The sequence below is a fragment of the Orcinus orca genome, chromosome 13 (genome assembly GCF_937001465.1).
Source record: "Orcinus orca chromosome 13, mOrcOrc1.1, whole genome shotgun sequence".
In the NCBI taxonomy this organism is placed as follows: domain Eukaryota; kingdom Metazoa; phylum Chordata; class Mammalia; order Artiodactyla; family Delphinidae; genus Orcinus; species Orcinus orca.
Genome location: NC_064571.1, coordinates 34,162,559 through 34,190,240, shown reverse-complemented (window position 1 = coordinate 34,190,240; position 27,682 = coordinate 34,162,559). Strand labels below are relative to the sequence as shown.

Sequence of the window (27,682 nt, the reverse complement as noted above, 5' to 3'; positions counted from 1 at the left end):
AAAGAATCAAAACTTCTACAGATTTCAAAAACAAAATTTATTCACAAAATATATTAGAAAGTTTGACAAAAAAACAAGGCTACAAAAGCCCCACAATCTTATACATCTCAAACAACATAACCACAATCAACAACCAGAAAGTCTCAGGAATTCAACTCCTGTTTTTTAAGTTAAAAAAGAGGTCTCTGTCAATCATAGTATTTCATTTTATGAGTTAAATGGTCGAAAACAATGGCCTAAATCTTGGCTGATCATGTCATTTTGGTATTTTATAAAGTAATGTTCTTTACAGAGATTTACTGACGCTGAAATGTCTCAAAGTGTATTTATTTATGAAGGTTAATTCACAATAGTCTTACCAAGGCAAACTATTTTAAACCAAATTAAGTCACTGCTACAAAACTGTAAACTCTAAAATGCAACACAAGTATTATTATAGAATATGGAACTTTGGGGATGCAAAATGAATTTAAAATAATTAAATACAGAAAACTTTCAACTTTTTACTAGAAATAGAGGGGAGAGGAACAGAGTTGGCACTGGAGACTCTGGTGCCCCCATGTGCAACAGCAAACCACCATCCAGTCCGGTCGCTGGACACACCATGTGGCCTTCACCCGGAGGGATGCTGGCCCAGAGGTTTGCATCTGGGTCCTTTTTTCATCAGGCAAATCCCACTTTGTTCAATGAGACTCAGAGGATCCCAGAACGTAGTCTAAATTCTCTGAGTGTTGCTTTGGAAGGTTTCAAGTCCAAAGTCTTCAGATCAAATTTTGTTGAGTTTTGTAACAATCAGTACTCTTACCATTTGATCAAATGAACTACAGATGCACAGACCCCTCTTATCTGGACTCCAGTCCAAACTTGAAATGGGCTGGGTAGACAATGTAACATTCTGCAGAAGGCTGACTGAACCTGCAACTCCCATCTCTACACCCTCGGAATCTTTCTTTGACCGCTGAATTGGGTATTCGCTGAAAACAAGATCAAAGTGGTAAGAGGAGATAAGTCTTAGCATCCGTCATTTTATTCTTATACATATACTCCAATAACTATTTTTATTTCTCACTTGACTACTGGAACTGATAAATACTTAAGGCATCTTTCTAATAATGAGTTGTATGGAAATAAGGAGACAATATTTCAACCTCAATCCCAGTCCCCCAAAGTCTCATAAAGAAGCATTCGATCTACTAAAAACGTTTAAACATCATTTCTGTTCAGCATGAGTAGGTATCTTTTCTTTTACTATGAAAGTCCTAGGTTGATCTAGCATTCTTTAATAAATTGACTTGGTGCTCTAGACATCATTGCCTCAAAAAAGAAAACAGTGATTCCTAGAACATTTGATTTTCTATCAGCTGAAAATATAAATTTATAAAATGATAAGGGCTGAAGGGTAACAGCTCATAACTATGACTTGGTCTAGATTTGAGAGAGGGAAAAATGGAACACCCCTCCCCCATGGAGGGATACAGGGGTATTCCTCCTCAGAAGGTCTTTTAAAGCCTGTTAGGTATCAACCAGGATACTACCTTTATTTCAAAAGTGCTAATAAAGACCAAGACTTTAAAAGGCATGAAGCAACTCAGAAGCAGAACAGAAACAGAAGTAGTGATAAGCAGATAACATTCTATTCTTTCTTCCTCACAGACCCTACACCTTCTTTTGATTTTTTTTTTTTTTTTTTTTGTGGTACTCGGGCCTCTCACTGTCGTGGCCTCTCCCATTGCGGAGCACAGGCTCCAGACGCGCAGGCTCAGCGGCCATGGCTCACGGGCCCAGCCGCTCCGTGGCATGTGGGATCTTCCCGGACCAGGGCACGAACCCGTGTTCCCTGCATCGGCAGGCGGACTCTCAACCACTGCGCCACCAGGGAAGCCCCTTTTGATTTTTAAAAGGAATAACACATTCAGACGGATAAACAGGTTACAGAACATTTTTCATGTCTCTTGGCAGAGGCTGCAGTTATTTAGTATTTAAAAGATAACATCAAGATTTTTTTTCTAATCCTCCATATCATCTATTAAAGTTTTAAGAGCTCACTGAAAACTAACTGGAAACTGGCAGAAGGGCTCCTGTACAACCAGGGCTGCAAGAGAGATACACAAGTAAGTGGGAAGGGAAGAAAAGCGATCAGGTCAGGACCTGTGCCCCTGGGAGGGGACTCAGGAAAAGGGAGAATACACAGGCGGACGCCCGCCCTGGGGAGTGACTGATGAGAGCTACAGATTGGGCGCCCCCAGTCCCCAGATCCTACGTTGGGGAGACCAGCCCCCTTGGCTGGTTGGAGGGCCGCTGGGAACAACAGGAAGGCTGTCAGAAGCCTAGGTTCTGTTCGTGAGGAGTGTCCACATGCTGGCTTGCCCCCAAGGCAGGGCGGAAAGGTCTGCCCTAGTGGCTGCTGGATTTCCCACAACTGCCTTGGCGTGTGCCCCAGCCCAAGACAAGCGAACACACCAGCCCCACTGACTCCACGGCACAGCACGGCACAGGATCTGGGGCAGCTATGATCAGGGAAAAGACTCGATCTTGGAACTCAGAGGCGAGCGGCCCCAGGGCGGAGGCCGGTGGGGCAGCAGTGCCTCTTGCTGGCTCTTAACTCAAGCAGCACACCAGAAGCGGCCTGTACCTCTGATGGCGGCCGCTGCCCCACACAGCTCACCCCTCCCGACACAGGCCAAGAGTCTACACAGGCCCCTTCTGCTCTGCAGCGTGGCTCCACAACAGCGTGGGGCAGAGGGGGCTGGGGACAGTGCTCAGCTGTGAGGGACAATGGGAACTTGCACCCGTGGATACACCTGAACAGAGCAAGGGAAAACAACTGTGGGCGCCTACACAGGCAGCGCATTAGAGACAGCTTGGACCTTGGTCCGTGGCCAACACAAGCCGAGAGTCTGCACGGGCCGCACCTGCTTCAGCACCTTCCCACTCCAGGGCAAGGGTGCCGGTGGAGGAAAAAACACACTTAAAGAGCATAAAGCTAGCTTGGGCCGACCCTCCTGGCTTCTGTTCCAGCAACTTGGGATCAGATCCCTACCCTGATAGGGCAATAATGGCCACTGAACAGAGGGGACATCCCACCTCATACGTGGCTCCAGCTCTAGCCCCTCCATCTCCAGCTACATCTCCGACCAGGGTGATAGCTGCCAGCACACCCCAAAGATGTAACTTGTGTCCACGTCAAATCCAGCTCTCTCACCAAAGAGCCTCCCATATGAGAACACCCCTTTAAGACTTAAATAAGTAACTATTTCAACTAAATTCATAGAGGCAGAGAAAGTTAAGCAAAATGAAAAGGTGGAGGAACTGCACTCAACTGAAAAGGCAAGAGAAAACCCCTGAAAAAATAAATAATGAAACAAATAATTTACCAGATAAAGAATTCAAAGCACTAGTAATAAAAATGTTAACTGAATTAGGGAAAAGAATAGATGTACACGTGAAAATTTTAACAAAGAACTAGAAAACATAAAAAGACCCAATCAGGGACTTCCCTGGTGGCACAGTGGTTAAGAATCCACCTGCCAATGCACGGGACACGGGTTTGATCCCTGGTCCGGGAAGATCCCACATGCCGTGCAGCAACTAAGCCCGTGAGCCACAACTACTGAATCTGCGCTCTACAGCCCGTGCTCCGCAACAAGAGAAGCCACCGCAATGAGAAGCCTGTGCGCAGCAACAAAGGCGCAATGCAGCAAAAAAAAAAAAAAAGACCCAATCAGAAATTAAGAACTCAATAGGTGAAAAAAAAAAAAAATACAAGAAGGAATGAATAGCAGTAAGTGATACAAAAGAACACATAAATGATCTGGAAAATAGGATAATGAAAATCACCCAATTAGAAGAGCAAAAAGAAAAACAAATCTTAAAAAATGAAAACAGGGACTTCCCTGGTGGCACAGTGGTTAAGAATCCGCTTGCCAATGCAGGGGACACGGGTTCAAGCCCTGGTCCGGGAAGATCCCACATGCCGCGGAGCAACGAAGCCCATGCGCCACAACTACTAAGCCTGTGCTCTAGAGCCCATGAGCCACAACTACTGAAGCCCGCATGCCTAGAGCCCATGCTCCGCAACAAGAGAAGCCACCGCAATGAGAAGCCCGTGCGCAGCAACAAAGAGTAGCCCCCGCTCCCCACAACTAGAGAAAGCCCACGTGCAGCAATGAAGACCCAATGCAGCCAAAAAGAAATAAATAAAATAAATAAATTTATTTAAAATAAATGAAAACAGTTTAAGGGATCTCTGGGATAATATTAAGTATACAAACATTCTAAAGGCAGCAAGAGAAAAACAAAAAGCCATATACAAGGGAATCCCCATAAGGCTATCAGCTAATTTTTCTGCAGAAACTTTGCAGGTCAGAAGGGAGTGGCATGATATATTCAAAGTTCTGCAAGGGAAATTTCTGCAACCTAGGATACTCTACCCAGCAAGATTATCATTTAGAATAGAAGGAGAGATAAAAAAACTTCTCAGACAAGGAAAAACTAAAAGAGTTCAATACTAAATCTACCTTAAAAGAAATGTTAAAGGGTCTTTTCTAAGTGGAAAAGAAGAAAGAATCTATAGGAAAGAGAAAAGCCCATTGGAAAAGGCAAATATATAGTAAGGGCTGACGCTCAAACGCAATGACAAGGCTTTTCCTGGAGACCAATCAGGGTCCTCATGCTCTGCGTCCATTCTATCATAGTGATGTTACCTGAACTTGGGCAAGTCAATTATCAGGAACCAAAAATAAGAATTTCAACCCTCTTCCTTTCTTCTAGAGGTACTGCTCTAATGGCTGAATTATAATATTTCACAAAAGCCTTTGGTCAAAGTTTTCCTATTTTTTAAAAAAACTAGCAAAAAGCATGATTTCAAATATATGAAAAGAATTGTTCATGAGCTACTCTAATATATGGAAGATGTCACTAAAATACATATTTGGTGTGTCAAAAGAATGTTAATATTTACAAAGTATAAAATAAGTATATGAGTAAAAAAAAGGCTTAAGAGAGTAATGCTTATGTAATACCATGAAATTTAAAATCATATCAAAATGAACCAAGTCAAAGGAGGAAAAACAGACAAAAAGTTTAATCGAATCCTACTTTACACCCACAAGTAACTTAAAAAGGAGCACTGTGCACTGGGAGGAACTTACTACTTCCAGAGGTGCAGGCTGCCGGCGCCTCCCGCTGTCAGGAAGAGCTCTCTGTTCTGTGGTAGGTGTCGGACCTGCCACACAGTCGATTTATGAGCCTGAACAGAATGAGAGGCACACAAGTGGTTTATAAGTTTATATGATAAAGAAAGACTATCCTACACAGAGAACAGATTTGTGGTTGCCAAGGGAGAAGAGGGGTGAGGGAGGGATGGATTGGGAGTTTGGGATTAGCAGATGCAAACTATTATATACAGGATGGTAAACAACAAGGTCCTACTGTATAGCGCAGGATATTGATATCTTCAATATCCTGTGATAAACCATAATGGAAAAGAATGTGAAAAATAATGTATACATATGTTAACTGAATCACCTTGCTGTACAGCAGAAATTAACACAACATTGTAAATCAACTATACGTCAATAAAATAGAGGAAAAAAAGACCGTCCTAGAAGAGAAACCTGTAAAAAAAAAAGATTTTTACCTCTATCACTTCAACAACAATTTCAACAGCTTCTATCACTTCAATTATAGTTACTATTATAAAAGTTAACTATTTTCTGTCACTTCTCTTTATAATGGCTACAGAGAGTTACAGGGCCTCATCAAGAATTAGGAAAAGAACCATTCCTCTTTACTGCTTTACAAAACAAAGTTCTGCTGGATTAAAAAAAAGATTATCAGATTAAAAGTCTTAACATTTAACCTTATAGTATCATACAAATTACACAAATAATTTAAATATCTCTAGCTCACTCTAAGGAGGAAAAAAGCCTCAAAATACAAAGAAATACTTCTTCCTAAAGGGAAAGAAAGGATAGATTGAACTTCTTTTTAATAGACTTTATTTTTTTAGAGCAGTTTTCTGTTCACAGCAAAACTGAGTGGAAAGTACTGAGAGTTCCCATAAACAGAATGAATTTTAATGTAAAGCTCTCAGAGTCTTACCTTCAATTTACACTATTTGACTTGTCTAGTCTTCAAAATAAGTATCAGGAGGACTTATAGACGGTGTTTACAGTTATAATAAGCCCAGGCCTTTATCAGTCATATTAAACAAAAAGATAGAAATGGCAACTGGATGAAGGTTAACAGCTTGTAAATCAATCCTAATAATGCTACATTCACTGTGGAGAATTTAACAAGACAGGGAGAGGGAGAGAGAGAGAGGGAGGGAGGGAGGAAGGAAAGACTTCTGCTTTACAGAAGCAATGAGACCAGCCAACTTGAGCTAAGCCACACATAAGACACTTTGCATTTTAGTTGATGATCAGTCTTGACATTTGATTTTAATAGTCTTTTAAGAGAATTACCATTAGCAGAGAAAAACACATATCTCAAAATGCACACTTTAAGTGTGTGAGAGTCCTCAAGTGATTAGGTTCAAGCTGTTAAACCTTAATTTGTTTTGTAGCTTAAACTTCTCTTTTTCTCCTGGAAGTTGATAAAAAGCAAAAAGAGGGGAAATGACTTGTTAAAATACACCGTCATGTATTTGACAGATTTAGCAATTACTGGATTAACTAAATGTAACAAAAAAATTTTGGAGACACACTGTAATTTCCCGTTAATGAGAAATGTGTTGCACTCGTATTTGGAACAATTTAGTAAGTGCTTTATGTTGTGGACAGATACTTCTGAAATGACAAAGGCAAACAATATTATAGTGTATAGTTAGTTACCTTAAGAATATAGTTCATCAGGCAGTAACAGTAATTTACATGCAATAATAATTATTTTAATAATGAAATAAGACAAAATAGGAAGGTCTGGGAAGTACTACTGACTCCACGACATACGGAAAGGGAGCAAGGGAGTGAATTTTTATTTCCTGAGCAACTTACATATTTTAATCTTATGGAAACTACAAATCTATAACTGATTTTTCTTTATTTTTATATTCAAGAAAGCTCAGAGTGACATTTCCAACCCATCTCTTGCAAATGACAGGATGTTTCAGCACAAATTTTATGCAATGCCCTTACTCCAGACATCAACTTCAGTTTTTTAAACCAGTGTTTTCCATTTGTGCAGCTTTCTTCATCAATTTTTCTAATGTTGTAATACCAAATGTTTCCCTGTAAGCTACCTAAAATACTATTGGGAACAAGGCAAAGTATGCATATATGTATGTATGAATAAAAAAATTTATATTTACATTGCTACTATGTACCAATCACAGTGATTTGCACTTTAAATAATCTCATTTAATATATCAAACTGGAATATAAAATGTGATGAAATGACATAATGTATATATGTTGATATACTTTGCAAAGTATATAATTAGTATTGAATATATACTGGCATATACCTAAAAGTATGTAATTAGGTATTAATACAAATATATATTTATTAGGAAACACCAGGCTAGGTTTTGTTGACCAAATTCCTAAACCAGCTAGTTTTCTTGCGATTGCTCCTAAACTACAAAATAAGAGTCATTACCAACTGAGGCCTTTATTATAATCAAGAAGTCTAGCAGAGAGTGGCACAACACTGTAAATCAACTACACTTCAATAATAATAAAAAAAAAAGTCTAAAATTGACAAACTTCAGAAAAGTACTCTTTGCACAGAAAAGCTTGTCAAGATCCTACAATATATTAAAAATAGTTCCCTTCATACAAAAACCTGGAAGGAACTTGGTGACGCATTCTATTTATCAGTCTAAAACAAGCTATAGCGAATATTCCTCTTCATAGAAAGACATTTCCCTCGTATTTACCTTTTCTGAAACAGAAGCAAAACCTTTGGTTGGATGCTGTGTTCTCATGTCAAAAACATGAAACTTTCCTTCCAGAGACGTAGCTACTAACTTATTCATACTTATGTCTTTTCTGTCAAACTCCAAGCTACATACCTGAAAATAGAGAATGTTTATTAGTGATCATTCATTTAATAATGATTAATTCAAGAGGTTCTTTCAAACTAAGTAAAACAACTTTAACATTATCAGTTCATGTGAAAGCATTTTAAACAATCACTTTATCTTTGAATCCATATATCAAATACTTGTAACTATAAAAATTTCTTCTTGGTTAATAAGATCCACAAAATCATCTAGGGTACCCTGTTCTCGTGGGTACATTTGAAAAGCCATAATTTAGCTTTTAACTGTTATTATGTAATTATTTTATAAAGTTAAGTCAAGGCTGACTAGAGAAAACAGGAGGGAACCACATTCTTCACTAAAGATGTACAACCTGGGAACCAAAAACCTGAAAGTACTTGGGAGGCTATTACAAGTTCAAGCTTCCTGATGTTAGCAGAAGGCCTCTTACTAGGTCATTTTAATACCACACTGCATGGTCCACAGGAGTCCACAGATGGGCCACAGGCGTAGTGACTCACCTGGTACATCACACCACATCTGGGTGTGTGTTCACTTTCTGATGAGAGCATCCCTGATTTTTACAGACCCTCCAAGGTTAAGCCCCAAAAGGTTAAAACCATATATGCACAGAGGGGTTTTACTGAAATGAGTTATTAGAGGAGCTTTCCTTTTGTAGTAGTTCAGGGTGGGTAAAAACACATTCAGAGAATCTGGAAAGAATCCAAATGTACGTTACCCCATTTTTTATATTTGCCTCCCACCGTAAAGACATATTTCTGAGATCAAACAGCTTGATATCTCCGTTGTCATAGCCAGCACACACTACACGTTCCTCTTGATTGTAAGCACTGCCTGGAAATCAAAACACAACATTTCAGATCTTCATAAATGCTCATATGAAGACTGCTAAAAAAAAACCTACGAAACTACACAGATAACTTGTATCAAATCAGGTGAAGAAATCACATTAGGTAGAATCTCATTTTATTAACCCTGACAGGACATCAAGATTATTAATTTGGTATCTAATATTGTTTACAAGAAAGAGCTCATTCATTGAGATTGTACACTCAAGGGATACATAAAAGTGTTTATTGGATTTCAAATTCTCTCTATTCTCTATTTGCAAAGACTAACAGTTCAAATGGTAGTAGGATTTGGTAGAATAAATACAGCTAGGCTTCCATTGCTTTCTTTGGCAGTAACTATATTTGAATGCCAATAGAAACTACTTTAAACTTATTTATATTTTGCAAAATGTTGTTCTGGTGTTATCTCGTCTTTGCAAGGAAACCTCAGATAAGCTGTGGTGCACTGTGATGTATTTTTAGTTGTATGGATGACTGCACCCAAAGTAAATCTATAATCTGCAGTGAAACACATCCTGCTCGGATCCAGGGATTTTTTTTTCCAGAGTACCTCTTGCTGAGGAAAATGTGTTAGGTGAGAGGGAAGCCCCTGTTAACTGTGCCAGGCTCCGTGGGCATCTTAACCCAATGCCTTTGTTCTCTGCTGCTTGCAACTCCCTTTTTCTTATAAACTCCAGCCCTGCATTTCCACTGTAGGCTCCACCGAGATGACACGACAGCATCTGAAACTCATGATGTCTAAAACTGACCTCACCATCTTCCTTTACAAACCATCATATCCTCTGTGGCACTTCTTCAATTAATAACATCATTCACCCTACATTCAGCCTCAAAATTCAGTCACCTCGGAAATAATCATTCCCCTTGTTCCTCATCTCAAAAAACCTGCCAAATTTTATTTCTTTTGCCACAATATTATCTTCTGAATCGACCCGCTCTGCTCCCTTCTTATTGCATCTAACCTACGTGTTTCCTGGAATATTGCAAAGAGCTTCGGAACTCATATTCCCTCTGCCACTCACCTCTCTCCCCTACATGACACCAGTTCAGTTTTCCTAAAGCTCTGATCACATCTCATCCTTGCAAAAGCCTCCAAAGGTTTACCACTACCTCCAGACCATCGAAACACCTCTGGCCATGGCCCTGTGCCATCTTTAAGGCTATTCCTACCACCATTCCTTCTCTGTACTTTCCTCCCAATGCTTGCAATCCCCTCCCAATTTCAGTGGTTCAAATGCTACATATCCTTGGTCTGAGGTTAGTATGTTCTTCCTCTCCAGTTATCACTCCCTTGGGATTCCTTCTGCATTTATCCATGCTTCTGTGACCTTTTATCACTCCTACCTCATACTATAATTAATGTAGATAGCATGCCCTCTTTATTAAAATTACAAGCTTCTTGAGGCAAGAATATGAGTCTGTTTCACCTTTGTATGACCACAGCTATGCACATACTTGGCATTTACAAAAACAAACAAACAAAAAATGGTCAAATCAATGGATAAATGTTCTTTCTTTAAATTTAATGTCCTACATTTAAAATGGAACTTACGTCCCTTAGATCAATGATAAAAAGCCTTTAATGGACCCAAAGTTAATTACTTTTTAATTACTACATATATTTTTATATGATGATTCTAAACACTAACTCTGAAATTTCTGCACAAGTGTGCATGTCTTCAGTTTATATTATTGCTTGTAATATATATACACACAGAGTAATTTTAATATACACACACAATGAAATCTCCTCTCAATTTCAGTGGTAATTTATTTTTAAAATCGGAAATCTAAAACTTTCCTCTGATTAAATAACAATTCAATTTAAAAATAACATAAAAAGCTAAACAGTTCACATATATCATTTAATCTCACTTTTATGTCTGTTAACTACACTGGATTATATAAGAAAATAAAGGTTTAAAATGAAATATGGCCCATATCCTTTCTTCCTTTTTTTTTTAAAATCTTTGGCTGCACTGTGTGGCATGTAGGATCTTAGTTCATGGACCAGGGGATCAAACCTGTGCCCCCTGCACTGGGAGGGCAGAGTCTTAACCACGGGACCACCAGAGAAGTCCCGGCCCATATCCTTTAGTAGCAAAAATGATTGTAATTTTGGTGCTCAGTAAGAGATACAAGGGCAAACATCAATTAGTCCTACAAGATCAATATTCATTTTAAGTATATTACTAGAGGAACATGGCTAACAACTTTATAAGAAATAATTCTGTAATGGCATAACTATTTTCTAGAAAATAAACATACTCTGTACATAGTAAAATGTAGGATTTGTTAGGTTACCATTCGCATCTGAGGCTCTACTTAGTTTCACTAATGGCATTTGGTTCTAAACTAGGTCAATATTATCAAGTTAAACAGAAGTACACAATAATAGCAAATATTTTTGAGCACTTAATATCTAAGCACTTTACATGTACTAACTGAATCCTCACAACAACACTATTATTTGTTACTTGCATTTTATAAATGAAGCAAGCAAAAAACAGAGAAGCTTGATAACCTGCCCCAGGACACACAACCAATAAATAGCACAGTGAGGATTCAAACCTAGGCCCCAGAGGCTGCCATTAAACACCATGTCTCTTTGCCTCAATAAACTGTCAGATAATCCACAAAACAGACTATAAAGAGGCTATTAGGACTTTCTTGAAGCACTGTCCTTTTTACCATCTGATACTTCAAATGCAAGGGTACTTTAGTAATTTACCAAATGCCACCGTCCAACAGTCTCTCTTGTTTTCTCCTTGTACAGGTTCCATATTAGCAACAGGATCATCTTTTTGCCTTGGGTCCCACACCTTCACGGTTCCTGACATTAAAAAAAGTGAGTTGGCAAAATTCAATAGTGAATGATGACATTTCCTTCTGCATTCTCTTCATACGGCTTCCTATGTACATGAAGATATTATAGATGTTATAGTATCTGAAAAATATTCACATTCTTCTGACTTCCAATTGGGCAAGTTGCACTTAATATCAGAGATATAACCCACATGTTACTGCCTGATTTGGTTTCCGATTAATAGATACACACAAAAGCCAACAACTGTTCCTAAGTCATCATCAACAAGGTATGATTGACAAGGCAAACACAAATGTTATGTAATTCAAATCATGTCTTACTTTCTTGGTTTAAGACTAAAACAAATGTAGTATTTATTTAGAATAAAGCCGGCGTCATTTTAATGCTTTTTCCTTACTACTCATATAATCATTGCCATTTTTCTTATGCAGATGAATAAAGTAATTTTTACGTCTACGATTTCTTATTTGGAGTTTTAGAATACCATTTCATATACAATTAAGTTTAATTTCCCCGTGGCAATAAAGAAGAAAGAAGGAGTTAATAAAAGTAACAAATAATTCTTCTCAATTTAATTTCAACTCCCTCATTTTAATGCAAATTACACGATAACTAACTAGCTAGTGTCACTAACTTTGAGAAACACAAAGACATAATAAAGTGGCTAAAAGGCGTAAGTGAGAACAGGAAAAGGGTAAAAAAATTATTAAAAAAGGATACTAAATCCAGGAAAAGGGAAGATATTCCACTAGACTTATCAGGGATAAAATAAAGTTGGTCATTAAAAAGGCTGCTTCAAGGAGAAATAAATTTCCTACAAATGTGATGAGTTACATCATTCTACAGGGTTCATACAAATTGATAACATTTATATTAAGTCTGTAACAGTTAAATGAGAAAAGAACACAAATAGACAATTCACAAAGCAAAATTAACTAATAAACAAATATAGAAAGAAGTTAACACAAGTCGGAATGGAATACCATTTTATCTCTAAAATTAGGGGGGAAAAAAGGAAATCAATGCTGGTAGGGTAGACTGGAAATCTACCTCATCTACTGTAGCTGATAAGGTAAACAGGTACTTTGGAAAGTTTGACAATTTTTTTAAATCATAAAGTATGATTATTCCAAAAGAGCTATATACATGATAATCTTTTCTTCATTATTTTAAAGTCACTCTCCCAAAATAAACAAAAACTTAAAGCAAATCGAATGCTCATTAACAGGGGCATGGCTAAGGACACTGTGACACATCCACAGGATGGAATATTATGAAGTCATTAAAATGATAATTATGAAAACCACATGGAAACAGCAATATTTACCTAAGGACAAAACATTAAATAAATAAGATACAAAATCGTATTTACACTGATAATACATGTAAAATTGTATCTATGACTGGAAAGGAAAACAAATCTAATAGTTATGCTGGTGTAGCAGACTGTTATTTTTCCTTCTATATTCCACACTGTTTCTATGATTGGAAAAAAAATACCTGATTTCTAAAACACAGCTGCTCTTGAGAAACTATTAGAAAATTAAATTCCACTTTTCTTTGGAAACAATTTCCTCATGGTCTTGAGCAGCCACTAAAAAACTAGCTGAACCAACTAAGGTACCAAATCACTTACATATCCCTTGTGAAGCAACAAAAATTCTGACTCTGTTACATTCAGAACAGCTCAGGACACCGAAAGACCTTCCCTTGTTCGTCACTGCAGGCGGGAAAAGCAGAGTTGGAGCTCTTGGAGCTTTCTACAATGCTCAGCGGAAAGACCACAGAACTGCAGTGTTCAAGCAGCTGTCAATATGACCATTTTCACAAGTACTAATTCTGCTTTGCAAAGAAAGAAAAAAGCTGCCACCCACAGTATATCATCAGCTGCCTCAAAAACCTGTAGAGACATTTTAAATCCTCAAGGTTCAGAGGAAACTATGGTTGTTAATAGTTGAACTAGCTCAAAACTAAAATAGTAAGTGCTATGCCTCTAACTTGAAATACCCCCGAAGTCTGAAACAACTGAGGGCTATGCAATCAAACCTGCCTATCAAAAAAGTAGAATGTTAGGTTTAGGGGATCAAGGATTGAGGAAGATTTCCACATAGAATATACTGTTGCACAGAGACTTACCTAAAAATAAAAAAAGTAAAATACACAGCATATTCTGACTTACCGTCTCGGCTGCCGGTCACAATTTCAGGTGCCCCTTCCCCGATTCCGAGTCCACCTACACCATCTATAGTATTTATAATTTCTTTATGGCCCTGTACAGAATATACTGGGATCTCTGGAGCTTCCAAATTCCTAAACAACAGAACACAGCTTCTTACTTACACATGCCCCAAATGTTTAGTATACTACTCAAATTTAAGAATGCATGCCATATTGAGATTTTTGTTTAAAAATAAGGGTTTTGCAGTTAAGGTAATTTACACACTTACGTCCACATTTTCCTCTCCACTTTAGCTTCTTTCAAGGCCTCAATGAGAGTTGTCATCATTCAACTTGGAATTCTAAATCCTGAGCCCACTTTCCTCAGTGGTCCTCAAAGATGATCGATCTAGGACCTCTGCACATGAATTACCACGTATGCTTGTTAATAAATGCAGATTCACGGGCTCCTCCCCAGACATAACGAATAAGTATCTCTGGGATGGGGCCCCAAATCTGCTGACTTTCTGGTACACTGAGGTCTGATAATCACTGCTTTAAATACAGAGTAAATGCAAAGTGATTTAGAATATTCCCAAAGTAGTCTTGGTAGTTTGATCTTGGGATCTTTTGAGAGACTAAAATATGAGCAGTGTTTACTTTGTATACCTTTCTTCCTTAATAATATATTATTTTCTCACTGAGTTCCACACTGATTTTCAACTAGTTATGTTTTTCAGTTTATCATCATGCTGGTCACAATAAATATTATAGTCAAACTGGATGAAGTTTGTCTAATTCTAGGTTAGTTAAGTGAAGGGAATGCAGGAAAGTACCCACTCCTATGTGTGTCTGAAGACTACACTACAGGGCTGGGTGAGTGGCTGAAGTAGGTTATGCTAATACACCCTTCTCTTGCCTCCCAGCCCTTGCCCCCCCTCTTCTGCTTTTCTACTGGAGCCTCCTTCCACATTTCTTTTTAACAAGTCAGTTTTTAACAACTTATATTTCTTCTTTTTTAATGAATGTAGCTCTTCATGACACGTAATCCCAATTTATTACTGGGCCCAGATTTATCAGTAAAATCTTGCAAATCAAAATTTGAGAAGTTCAACCTAGTTTAGAGTTGATGTTTATCTTTGTGGCGTAATTGTGAAAGCATCAAGAGACTAAACAGGACTGAGGTTCTATTTAAAAGAACTGTTTCCACAGACTTTGAAACATCACTTCTTTTAACATGAAATTATGACTCACCAATGAAAATAAAGCAGTAATACGTGCACTAGACTAGGAAGCTCTATTAGGGAGATAGTCAACCGTTATATTTGTTGCATATTCTTGTGTTGAAATATATTTATTTTAAAAAATAATACTCAGACTGGTCTCTCTCCCAAGTTCTTTGAAAGTTTATGACAGAGCAGGTAAAAACTAATGCATTCTAATAAATGCTAACTTAATTATTAAGTAGTTAAAGCAAGGGGAATTAAAATAGCTTCATTCTATGTTATATTATGACTCTAAGACAGATAAATATATCAATGTAATTTAATTACAAATAGCAAATTCTAAGTTAGAATCAAGAAAGGTCAGAATAGAAAACATAATGTAGGGAAGACAGCTCCTCTAGAACATTACTGTATACTTTACATGATTAAGAGATATTGCTGAAAAGTAATTACAGAGGAATTTCAATTTATTCAACTCTAATTTAAATATGAGGAAATAACTCTAGGTAAAACACGAAAATTAAAAGCACTTGGGGGATTTCCCTGGTTGCGCAGTGGTTGAGAATCCACCTGCCAATGCAGGGGACACGGGTTCGAGCCCTGGTCTGGGAAGATCCCACATGCCGCAGAGCAACTAAGCCCGAGTGCCGCAACTACTGAGCCTGCGCACCTAGAGCCAGTGCTCCGCAACGAGAGAAGCCAACTTAATGAGAAGCCCGTGCACCGCAACGAAGAGCAGCCCCCCGTCTGCCTCAACTAGAGAAAGCCTGCGCACAGCAACAAACACCCAATGCAGCCAAAAATAAATACATTTATTAAAAAAAGAACATTATAAAAGCATTTGGCACACTTGTGATTTTGCTCATTCGAAACAGGTTTATCTTGATTTACTCAACAGATGTGTTCCTAAAAACTTGTACTCAGCTAAAGCATTAAAAGAAAAAGTTTTAATGAATTGAGAGTTCTATGTTAAAAAATTAAAACATACAAAAATACAGTGTTTCATTCTGTAATGCCAAGTATCTTTTAAAAATGTAAATGATATCTAATGTTTTAGTGTTATACACGAGCATTTTTATATACTGTATCCTTCATGGTGGAGGGGAAGAGCCCTTTATTTACAAATATGGATCTTAAATGCTAGCACAAAACAGCATGTGTGGAAATAAATATTAAAAACATTATTTGAAATAGCTAAAGAAAAATAGGTTAGTATTTTAAAATGGATATTGAACATGAAATCTAAAAATATATATGAGGTAACTGTCATATTCTCATAAATAGTTAAAATTTAACAAAAAACATTTCAAAGTTAGAATTCTTTCAGAGGAAGAGTAACACAACTATCAAAAAAATTGCTTATCTCATGTCTTAACACTGATGAAATAATCTTACCATATATGAAGGTTTCCAGCAAAATCTCCAGTAGCTAAGTATCTCTGCTGTAAAGATGTGGCACCAAATGTTCCACATTTAATGGGTTTGGCCTTTTCAATCTTGATGTAAGGGAAAGAGAGAGGATACATTATTTATGTAAGCAGCTATCCATAATCCACGATATTTATGGCTCTATTATGGGAATTAAATAAGGCACACAATAAAAAAGGCAATTAAAACGTTTTCTGATTTAAAAAAATGATCATGCTTTTCCTTTAGTCATTTTTGTATAGTTTAAAAGTACAAGCAGACCTCAGAGATATTGCAAGTTCGGTTCCAGAACACCACAATGAAGCAAATGTTGCAATAAAGCAGGTCACATGACTTTTTAAGTTTCTCAGTGCATGTAAAAGTTATGTTTATTCTATACTGTAGCCGTGCAACAGCATTATGTCTAAAAAGACAATGTACATACCTTAAATAAAAAATACTTTATTGCTAAAAAATGCTAACCACTTTCTTTGCTCATCCATTAAGAAGCAACTCCTTATCCATTAATGTTCTCTCATAAGATTGCAGCAATTCAGTCACATCTTCAGGCTCCATTTCTAATTCTAGTTCTCTTGCTATTTCCACCACAACTGCAATTACTTCCTCCACTGAAGTCCTGAACCCCTCAAGGTCATCCATGAGGGTTGGAATCAACTTCTTTCAAACTCCTATCCATGTTGAAATTCTGACCTCTTTCCATGAATCACTAACGTTCTTAATGGCATTTAGAATGGTGAATCCTTTCCAGAAGGTTTTCAATTTACTTTGTCCAGATCCATCAGAGGAATCATTAGCTATGGCAGCTATAGCCTTACAAAATGTATTTCTTAAATAATAAGACTTGAAAGTTGAAATTACTCCTTAATCCATGGGCTGCAAAATGGATGTTGTGCCAGCAGGCCTGAAAATAATGTTAACCTCATGGGTACATCTCTATCAGAGCTCTTGGGTGACCAGGTGAATTGTCAATGAGCAGTAGTATTTTGAAAGGCATTTTTTTCCTGAGCAGTAGGTCTCAACAGTGGGCTTAAAATACTCAGTAAAATATGTTGTAAACAGATGTGCTGTTATCCAGGCTTTATTATCCCATTTATAAAGCACAGCCAGAATAGATTTAGCATAATTCTTAAAGGCACTACGATTTTCAGAATGGTCAATGAGCACTGGCTTAAAATTAGAGTCACCAGCTGTATTAGCCCCTAACAAGAAAGTCAGCTTGTCCTGTGAAGCCAGGCATTGCCTTCTTCTTTCTAGCTATGCAAGTCCTACGTGGCATCTTTTTCCAATAGAATGCTGCTTCATCTACACTGAAAATCTGTTGTTTAGTGTGCCCTCCCTCATGAATTATCTCAGCTAGACCTTCTGGATAACTTGCTGTAGATTCTACATCAGCACTAGCTGCTTCATCTTGTACTTTTATGTTATGGAGACATTCGTGTGTTCACCGGAGAACTTTTAACTTCCTTCGAGGACTTTTCCTTTGCGTTCACAACTTGGCTAACTGTTTGGTGAAAGAGGCCCAGCTTTTGGCCTATTTCGGCTTTCAACATGCCTTCCTCCCTGAGCTTAAACATTCTTAGTTTTTGATTTAAAGTGAGAGACCTATGACTCTTCTTTTCACCTGAACACTTAGAGGCCGTTGAGGCGCTAATTTCAATATTGTTGTGTCTCAGGGAATAAGGAGCCCAAGGAGAGGGAGAGGGACGGGGAAAGGCCAGTCAGTGGAGCAGTCGGAACACATACAACATTTACCAATTAAGTTTGCAGTCTTGTCGGGGTGTGATTCGTGGCACCCCAAAACAATTACAACAGTAACATCAAAGATCACTGATCACAGATCACCAGAACAAATATATTGTGAGAATTACCAAAATGTGACACAGACACAAAGTGAGCAAGTGCTATTGGAAAAATGGCGTCGATAGACTTGGTCAACACAGGGTTACCAAAACCCCGCAATTTGTAAAAAATGCAGTATCTGCGAATGCAATAAAGAGAAGTGCAATAAAAGGAGGTATGTCTGTATGTCCAAAGGATGAGTTTTGCCTTTCCTCTCACCTCGCTAATGAGACATTCAAATGCTGGCACCTCTAACACCTTCACTGGTTTGCAAATATGCAGATTTCAGCATTTAATGTGGTATTCTTCTTTAAGATCCTCAAAGAATAAGGACAAAATGAAGGTATTATTCTTTCCAAGTGACTAAAGAAACAAAAATGCTTATGCGTCTCTTATAGTTTTCCCTGCAAAACCCTATAAACTGAGAATGGTTATGTCCTCTGAGACCCCTTCAGCACACAGAGGTTTGTATACCTGTGTGCACCAAAGGCACTGCTGTCAGCATGGATTAGCCAATCTTTTGAGGTTTCTTTAATTTGAAAGGCTATTGGGAGTTCCCTGGCAGTCCAGGGGTTAGGACTCTGCGCTTTCACTGCGGAGGGCCCGGGTCCAAACCCTGGTGGAGGAAGTAAGATTCTACAAGCCACACAGTGCGACCAAAAAACAAAAACAAAACTATTGGTCCAAGTATTATATATAACAGTTGACCCTTGAACAGCACAGGAGTTAATCCACATATAACTTATAGTCGGCCCTCTGTATCCGAGGTTCCTCTGCAACCGTGGATTCAACCAGCCTTGAACTGTGTAGTACTGTAGTATTTACTCTTAAAAAATACCTGAGTATAAGTGTCCCGTGCAGTTCAAACCCATGCTGTACAAGGATCAACTGTAATCACATCAGTAAAACAACCACATGCAAACTCCACCTGCCCAAGTCACTGAATCAGTCAGTCTCTCTTGGAGTCTACCTGTCCGGCTGCCTTGGCCCCCGGAAACTCTAGGCAATATGGAATTGAGGGCTGCCCCACACCACACTCTAGATGTATAATAGCACCTTCCACTTACTGTCAGCCTCAACAGGGCAAAACAATTTCTCTTATTTAGTTTCTTACAATCTTTTTTTAAATTTTTAATTAATTTATTTTAATTTTTTTATTCCTAACATTCACAAAAGCAATACGTGTTCCCTATAGAAATTCAAACAAAACTGTGGAATCTAGAAAAATGGTACAGATGAACCGGTTTGCAAGGCAGAAATAGAGACACAGATGTAGAGAACAAACATATGGACACCAAGGGGGGAAAGCGAGCAGGGGGGAAATGGGAGATTGGGATTGACATATATACACTACTATGTATAAAATAGATAACTGATAAGAACCTGGTCTATAAAATAAATAAATAAATAAAATTTAAAAAAAATTCAAACAAAACCAAAGACTGAAGGATGAAAAGTGAGTTTCCCTTTGACATGCCTCAGAAGTAATCCCCATTCTTCTAGACCCTTTTCTACACATTGACAACCACATATAGATTTGTTTTAATATGCAGAGGGTCATAATATAGTGTTCGTTAACTTGATGTTTTTTCACTTAGCAGTATATCCGGATGAACTTTTTTCCCCTCCACAGAGCTCCCCAGTTTCTAGGGCACCTCCTCTTGTAACCCTTCAGTTGCTGAGCCAATCTTCAACTCCCCACCCCACCAGGGTGGGTCCGATTCACATACTTTGTGAAAATAATTTCCCCGCCACTTTCAATGTTTGGTTGGGCATTTCCACATAGGATATACATAGCAATTTTCAAAGAAGAAAATAAAATTCACGTAACACAAACTATAACTGAACTTTTCCTTCATGATTCAAAAGACATCAACATATGCTCCAGGGCTTTGGAAACTCCCACCTTGCTGAGCTTTATCACTGTTTGGGATCTGGATAAATTAGCAGTTACTATGTAGCCTGGTCTAAAATAAAGCATTCACAGCCTCCTTGGAATTGTCCGGTAAACTTTGATTAAATTGTGTTTAATCAGTCGCCTATAATAACACGGTTGTAAAAGACCATATTGATGAGAAGCACAAAACCACAGAATGTTATTTTTCTCCTTTTTAATATAGGTGGTCCCAGACAGCATCAGTTATTCACTACACCAGAAAACTGATATTCATTTATTTCAGCTATTTTTCCAATTTTATGAAAAACCTATCTCACAATGGGGCAGCATGGAGATCAAAATTTTGTCAATTTAACAAAGCAGACAGTTTCCAACTCCAAATCACTTATGTTCTCCTCACCATCCCCTCCCCCAAATAAAAGTACCTGAAATAACATATTAATAGTGACATAGCGGACTTCCCTAGTGGCGCAGTGGTTAAGAATCCGCCTGCCAATGCAGGGAACACAGGTTTGATCCCTAGTCCGGGAAGATCCCACATGCCGCAGAGCAACTAAGCCTGTGCGCCACAACTACTGAGCCTGTGCTCTATAGCCCGTGAGCCACAACTACTGAGCCCACGTGCCACAACTACTGAAGCCCATTGCCTAGAGCCCGTGCTCTGCCACAAGAGAAGCCACCGCAATGAGAAGCCCACGCACCGCAACTAGAGAAAGCCGGCACGTAACAACGAAGAGCCAACACAGCCAAAAATAATTTTTTTTAAAAAAGGAAAGCTTTGCTTAAAAAAAAAAAAAGTAGTGATATAGCTAATCATTCTTAATTAACTAATTAATCACTGTAGCTAATCACCTAATCACACTATTAGAACACACTTTTTTTTGGCTAAACTAATTCAGACTTCCAACTGAGGCCAACTGATAAAATAGCTACCCACCCCTTCCTCCCATTTGTCTCTCCCAGCACCAAGTCACTGATAATGGCTCCCATGATCTAAGGCAGAGGGTGAAGACAGGCCTCTCAGGCAGGAAACAGGTGGGCCCTGATGGACAGGAATATGCTTCCAGGGATTCGGGTATTAAGAGCTGCAGGAGGGCTTGCACCATACACTGATATAACTCTCTGGGAAAATTCTTCCCCAAGTAGCCCTGGGAAGACTGGTCACCCATTTTCTTCTCTTCCACCAGCTAGAGCATTCTGCTTCCTGTAATTCCACTGCTATCCCCGGGAGCCTCTGATCAGATCTCTATTCTTCTTAGGCCATGGAAGAGATAAAAGCTGACCCCTACTTTTCAGTCCCTACAGTAAGCACACAGTTCTAAGAGTTTACTGCTGCTAATAAAAAATTGGGAAGCAAAAGCTTTCCTGTTATGGCTTTACCTAACTTTTGCCTTTAGGCCCTTTGGAATAGAGAAACCATGCAGCTGGAACCACTGATCTTCCAGTACCAACATAAATTCTCTTTCTCTCTCTCTCTCACACACACACAGCTAATGGATATGTTTTACTCAAATTTAGGTTTTCTTCAGTAATTTTTTTACCTTGTCTATTAGGAAATACTAGCTAATAAAAAAACAATAAGAAAACCTGGAAATGAGGATTAAAAATTTTATGTATGGTTACTTCTTGTGATCTAAAGATCAGAGTATGTATAATATAGTCAGATTTTTCTACTGGGAAAACCCTTCCTTGTGCAGAGATGGAACTGATTATTGTAATATTTCATGGTGTTCTAAAAACAGCACCATAATGTCCAGATGTTCTGACACCTGAACACATCTGAGAATTCCTACCTTAGGAGAAACCAAACTGGGAACCATTCCATTACATGATGGGCCCTATACTAGTTTCACATTTGTCATCGCAGATTCTAAAAGTGGGTTTTATTGCAAATACAATGAATGAAATGAAACAACATGTATCTACATTTAGAGGCACAGACTCACAAGAGTAGTACAAAGGCCTGTGGTATATAAAATGTACAAAGCCCTTTGAAGTCTGACCTTGCCTGTCTCTTTGACCTCATTTCCTGTTTCTCTCCTTCCACACTCCAGCCACACCTGCGGCTTTTTGTTCTTCAGATTCACTGAAGTCATTTCTACCTCAGGGAATTTGCATTTACTGTTCCCACTGCCCCGACTGCTCTTCCCTCAGGTCATCATGTCCTCTCCCAACTCAGATTTCAGTTTAAATGTTACCACCTCTAAGAGGCCTTCCCTACCCTTCCAAATCTGAAGTGAAACCCCCAAATCACTATCACTTGCCCTCTTTAATCTTCATTTCACTTATCAACAAAATTCTTGTATTCATTCAATTACCTATCTCCTCCCTTTCTAGAATGAGTACCAGGGGAATGGGGCCGTGCCCAACTTGTTCAACATGTAGATGGTGCTCAACATTTGTTAAATGAAAGTATAAATGAACATGGATTAATCGCTCAGTCCTAGCGCTGGGGAGAGAGAAACCACTGCCAGAGGTCATGTTCCTATTTCTCCCACCATGTTTTCACCGGACAGACTGTACAGTTTCCGGTGTTGTTTATATGCAATAATGAAAATGGCATCCATACAGGGAACACTAATGTATCAGACACTATTCTGGATGCTCTTCTGTACTAGACCATCCTTTCTCTTTCTAACACATGCAACTGCAAACTAAGTGTTTGAGACACCCCTTTCCAGATGAGGGACAGGCTTGGAGGACTAAGTGACTTGCCCAAGGTCCCCAGAGCCAAGTAGATTCCAAGCTCCTTCTACTAAACTACGTTGTCTCCAGGCCTGTATGTAAATCAATTAAATAAACATTTTCTTATGTAGTCCCCATTCTGTCAACCTGAGTCATCAGAAGTACCAAAGAAATGTTCCAATCCTGAACTAGACTGGTGAAGTAAATGAGGCCTGAATTAAACCTACTTTCAGATTTGTGTCCTTTGGTTTTACCTTCATTCATGTCTTTATTTTTTTTTACATCTTTATTGGAGTATAATTGCTTTACAATGGTGTGTTAGTTTCTGCTTTATAACAAAGTGAATCAGTTATACATATACATATGTTCCCATATCTCTTCCCTCTTGCGTCTCCCTCCCTCCCACCCTCCCTATCCCACCCCTCCAGGCGATCACAAAGCACCGAGCTGATCTCCCTGTGCTATGCGGCTGCTTCCCACTAGCTATCTACCTTACGTTTGGTAGTGTATACATGTCTTTATAAAATACAAATATATGGTATTCGTGCTTCTCTGATTCATCCTTAAATCAAATCTCTTTTATCCTTGTATACTTATATCAAAGATTTACAGGTACTAGTGGTCTGTTCTGCAAGAATCAAATTAAACTCAAAATATAGAAAGCTACTGAAAAATAAACTCAAATGTATAAGCATCTTGTCATCTGCACTGCAGCGAGGGCTGCACTTTGCTCAGAAAGGCTGAGCTATGCTGGCAAGTGGACTTAAAAAAGCAGAGGTGTTTGCTCTTTCCTTAGACATTCATGGAAATCATAATAGTAGCTAAATTAAGAGGACACTGGAATGAAGCTAATTTTTTTTATAGTTCATAAAAGGGCCCCCTCCCTGTCCCTGTTAAATCTTTTACCTTTGGAAAAGGAAAGATGCAAAGAATTCAGCAAACACTTAAAACTTTTCTTGTTGGAAAACTGGGTAAAAAAAATAAAGATCTATTTTGCGAAATTTGTCCCACAAAGAAAATTAGTATATATTAACTTTTGCCATATGATACTGAAAATGACCATCAGTGATGAGCATATTTGACCTAGCTGTTGGTTCTCTTTGCTCTAATAAGTTAACCTGACTAAGGAAGCCCAGGATCCATAATTCCCAGCAGAGCTATTTTTGTTCTGTCTGTGGGTGGGTCTAGTACAGCTTGTCAGTGTCTCCTCCGCCACATCCTGGCACCACTTAATTAACGTTAAAAGGTTTAGTCACCCAAATGTTAACAAGCAGTGAACTCTGCTGCACAGGGGCTAAAAAAGCAGAACTTTATTAGCCTATTACTAATTTTTAAAGTGTAACCAACCCCAACTGTGATTCCACTTTGCAGGGCCACCCCTAGTCCTTTGGGCCAATTAGAAAAACAGGTGCCCCCTATGGGCTGAGGGAAGTCTCACACACGCAAGGCTTGATGAGAGACAGAGATGGATTACAGCTCTCTCTTGAACCCTTGGCCAGACACCTGTGTGCACTTCAACAAACTGCTTAACCATATATGAAGGCCCTGCCTTCACTCCCTATCTATCTGCTTAGTAACAAGATAAGGAGGCACCAACAAATACCCATTTGCTTCCTTCATTTTATCTTGGACAAGGCTTGAATTCTACAAGGATATGATCAAGTATGGTTCTTAATATTTTAACAAATAATTCATCTAGCCCAATGATAGTCAACCCTAGTACTTATTAGAATCACCTGGTGGAAGTTTAAAAAATACCGATGTAAAAAAAAACAAAACAAAAAACCGATGTCCAGGACTCACTCTAGTCTAGAGGTGAGAGTCCCAGTGCATCAGAATTTCTAGGGATGGGACCAAGGCACGAATATTTTAAAACACACAGACACACACACACACACCACAATAGCAGCAATACACATTCGGGTGATCCTGATGCACAGTAAGAGTTGAGAATCACTGAGATTGTATTTAACCTATATTCTTTCCACTGCATCATCACAGCTAAATACAATGTAAGCTCTCAAATTTGTTTGTGCATTTGTTTTATCCTCTCTTTAGACAGTAGGTTCTTTAGGAGGAGGGACTCACCTTTCAAATATCTTTGGTTCTTCTTTAGCGTAGTACCTTGAAATGACAGGTTCTCAATGGACAGTTTATGGTAGAAAAAGAGAAGAGCCAAAGGATATAGGCAAAAATATAAAAAGTGGTTACTCCTAGTGTTGAGATGGGTGACATTACTTTTCTCCTTTTTCCTATCTATATTTTTGGTATATTCTATCATGAACACACATTACTTTCATTAAAAAGCAAAGTTATTAAAAAAAAAACCTGCTAGAATCTTCCAGAATCTCTAGAATAGACAAAGAGCACTGTTTCTCTTTACATAACAAGTGTATTCCTGAAATGTACCCAAGTCATACAGCCTTATAAAAAGAAGTCAGGAGTCTATAGATACTCTCTGGTTAAGCTTTGACTAGTATTTGTTCCTAATAATTCACTTTTCTTTCTGCAATTCCAATGTTTCCTATTTGTTCCAACTCCTGACCCCAAGTGATTAATGATCAATAAACCAATATTTAAATGTCCCAAGTTATATCTTTTTACAGACATAAATTTACTCATTCTTTTAACAAGTAATTTATTGTACGGCTGCTTCTTATATAACACATTAAAGAAAGAACTACTGTCCTTACTCTCCGGGAGCTTACAATCTAATTAGAGATACATGGGATAGAATGATATATTTCTGGCACAGATAATAAGTACCATAGGAATGCAATGTAAAGAAAAGTTACTTTGTGTTGACTGGGGACTAAGTGATGAACAACATAAGGAAAGGCAGAAAAGAACAAGCCATGTTTAGGAGTAGAGTGCCTGGCTAGAGAAGACAAACTGAACAAGAAAAGTGGCATTCATAGAAATTTAAAGTGGGATGAGCCTTATGTACCTTCGAATGTAATCCTTCCTATTGCAAGTGTATTCATCCTTTACCTACCAGTTTAAGCCCTAAAAGCCGTAACTCCTCCAAGCAGATTCTCTCCATAGCTTTTGGTCCCTGGAGTTACAGACTTCCCTGCAGTCTATTAGGACTCTAAACATCTGAGTATGACTGATCTTTTTTTTTTCAGGCAACCCAAATAAAGACATTTAAAAAACTGTAAACAGGTATAAAAGTGTTATTTAATATAGTTATTCTCCAATTCTTTCACTAGTAATCTTTTACAAAACTTGTAAACCTGATCGTGCCACACCCTGCTTAAAGCCCTTCAGTGATGTCCCATTTTTCTTACAAAAAAAGGCATAAATCTTTTAAATGACCTACAGCTCTGACAATGTCTGGTCCCTGCTTACTACTCTTTTTGTTTCTGAAGGAGATAAATGTGTCACCTATCGCTGAGCTGCTTCCTCTGGAGCTATCCTCTACTCCTAATTTGGCCTAGTTAGCTTCTACTCAACCCAAATCTGTTTTTTTTGTTTTGTTTTTGCTTACTCTCAAAGAACCGTGTTCCTTTAGGTTAGAGAATTCATCTCGGTTTGTGTTTTATGTATCATTGGTTTGATTCTTTAACTGATTCTCTCTCTCTCACTAGAAAATAAAGTCCATGATATCGGGGACGTTGTCATTTACATGCCTGGGAATACCAGGCAATCAGCTGATACTTGTTGAATGAATAATTGTTGTTAGATTGTCTCCTCCAATTACATAGCAGGCAGTCCAGTGCCTACTTTGGCTCTGCTTGTCTGAAAAAGCATTTTACTAACTTGTACCTATTAAGAGACTCTCGACAAACAACTGCGCACTGCCCAGAAGGGCCTCGAATTTAAACAGGAAGTCGTTACGTCACTTCCACGGGCCTCGCGCTAGACTGGGAGAGTGGCTCTGGGGTGGCTGGAGGAAGGGACCCGCGGCGCGCGGATGAACTAGCCCGACGAGAATTCAAGTCTCCAACCAAAGCGTTTTGCCTCTGAAGTATTCCTCAATCTCGGTCAGCTTAGCTTCTCCCGCGCAGCTCGAGCGGAGCTCTGGGGGGACGCTAAGCAAACGCTTTGGCCAAAAGGAATACAGACCCCCCGACCCCCAAGATCCGCACTCTCCCCCCAACGGCAGTCCCAGATCTTGGAACTGGGCAGTCTCGAGCCGGCACCTACCTCCCGAAGCAGCTTTAGGTCCCCCTGCTGGATCTCATACAGCTGAATGACGCCGGTGCCGCGTGCGAAGTTGCCCATGGTCACAAATTTGGCGCTGCAGGGCACCCACTTACAGTCAAACACCGTGTAATTGAGGCCCTTCTGGATATGGGTGATGATCTGAGGCTTCTCGAAGGCCGACATGGTCCAGCCGATTGATTTCGCCTCCGCCAACAGGCACACTGCCGACAAATCCTGACAAAACACTAACCTGGAAACCAGACTCCAAACGTCAAGAATAGTTTGTCCCTCCCGCTTGCCGTACGCGCCCGCAGACGCCCTAGCAAGTTGGTTTTAGGTGTCTCAGATAATGCCGGATGCTCTACTGAAGGCACAGAAGATTTTTCTTCACCAACAACACAGACTTGTTTATGCCTTTACCTTTTACCTTTAGTACATATACAGGTTAGAGATTACAAAAATTTTGGCTGCGAGCGGCGGGGCAGAGGGCAACCATAAGAATCAGTCATATTTTAGGACAGCCCTTCCCCCTCCCCAACAAACACACACAAACTCCTGCTCCAGGTCCCCTGCCTGGGACTTCTTAGGAAAGGGGGCGGAGCCCTAGGGCTGGTT

At 38.9% G+C, this 27,682-nt stretch overlaps 1 protein-coding gene across 1 annotated transcript; it reads right to left on the bottom strand.

The window, feature by feature from the left end:
- Positions 1-13: 13 nt before the first annotated feature.
- DNAAF10 (dynein axonemal assembly factor 10) lies at positions 14-27,353 on the bottom strand. Its single transcript, XM_004277009.4, has 8 exons — positions 27,068-27,353; positions 16,465-16,565; positions 13,866-13,996; positions 11,591-11,692; positions 8,727-8,842; positions 7,883-8,017; positions 5,151-5,248; positions 14-974 (listed from the first exon to the last, which is right to left on the bottom strand). Exons 1-8 carry the CDS (start codon positions 27,248-27,250, stop codon positions 767-769), a joined length of 1,074 nt encoding a protein of 357 aa, XP_004277057.1. The 5' UTR covers positions 27,251-27,353; the 3' UTR covers positions 14-766.
- Positions 27,354-27,682: the final 329 nt, after the last annotated feature.

Coding starts and splice junctions, on each gene's coding strand:
- DNAAF10 (XM_004277009.4), bottom strand. CDS start 27,250: ATGTCGGCCTTCGAGAAGCCTCAGATCATCACCCATATCCAGAAGGGC. Junction 16,566..27,067: donor ACCTAAAGCTGCTTCGGGAG/GTAGGTGCCGGC, acceptor CCTTACATCAAG/ATTGAAAAGGCCAAACCCAT. Junction 13,997..16,464: donor GCTGGAAACCTTCATATATG/GTAAGATTATTT, acceptor TCTGTTGTTTAG/GAATTTGGAAGCTCCAGAGA.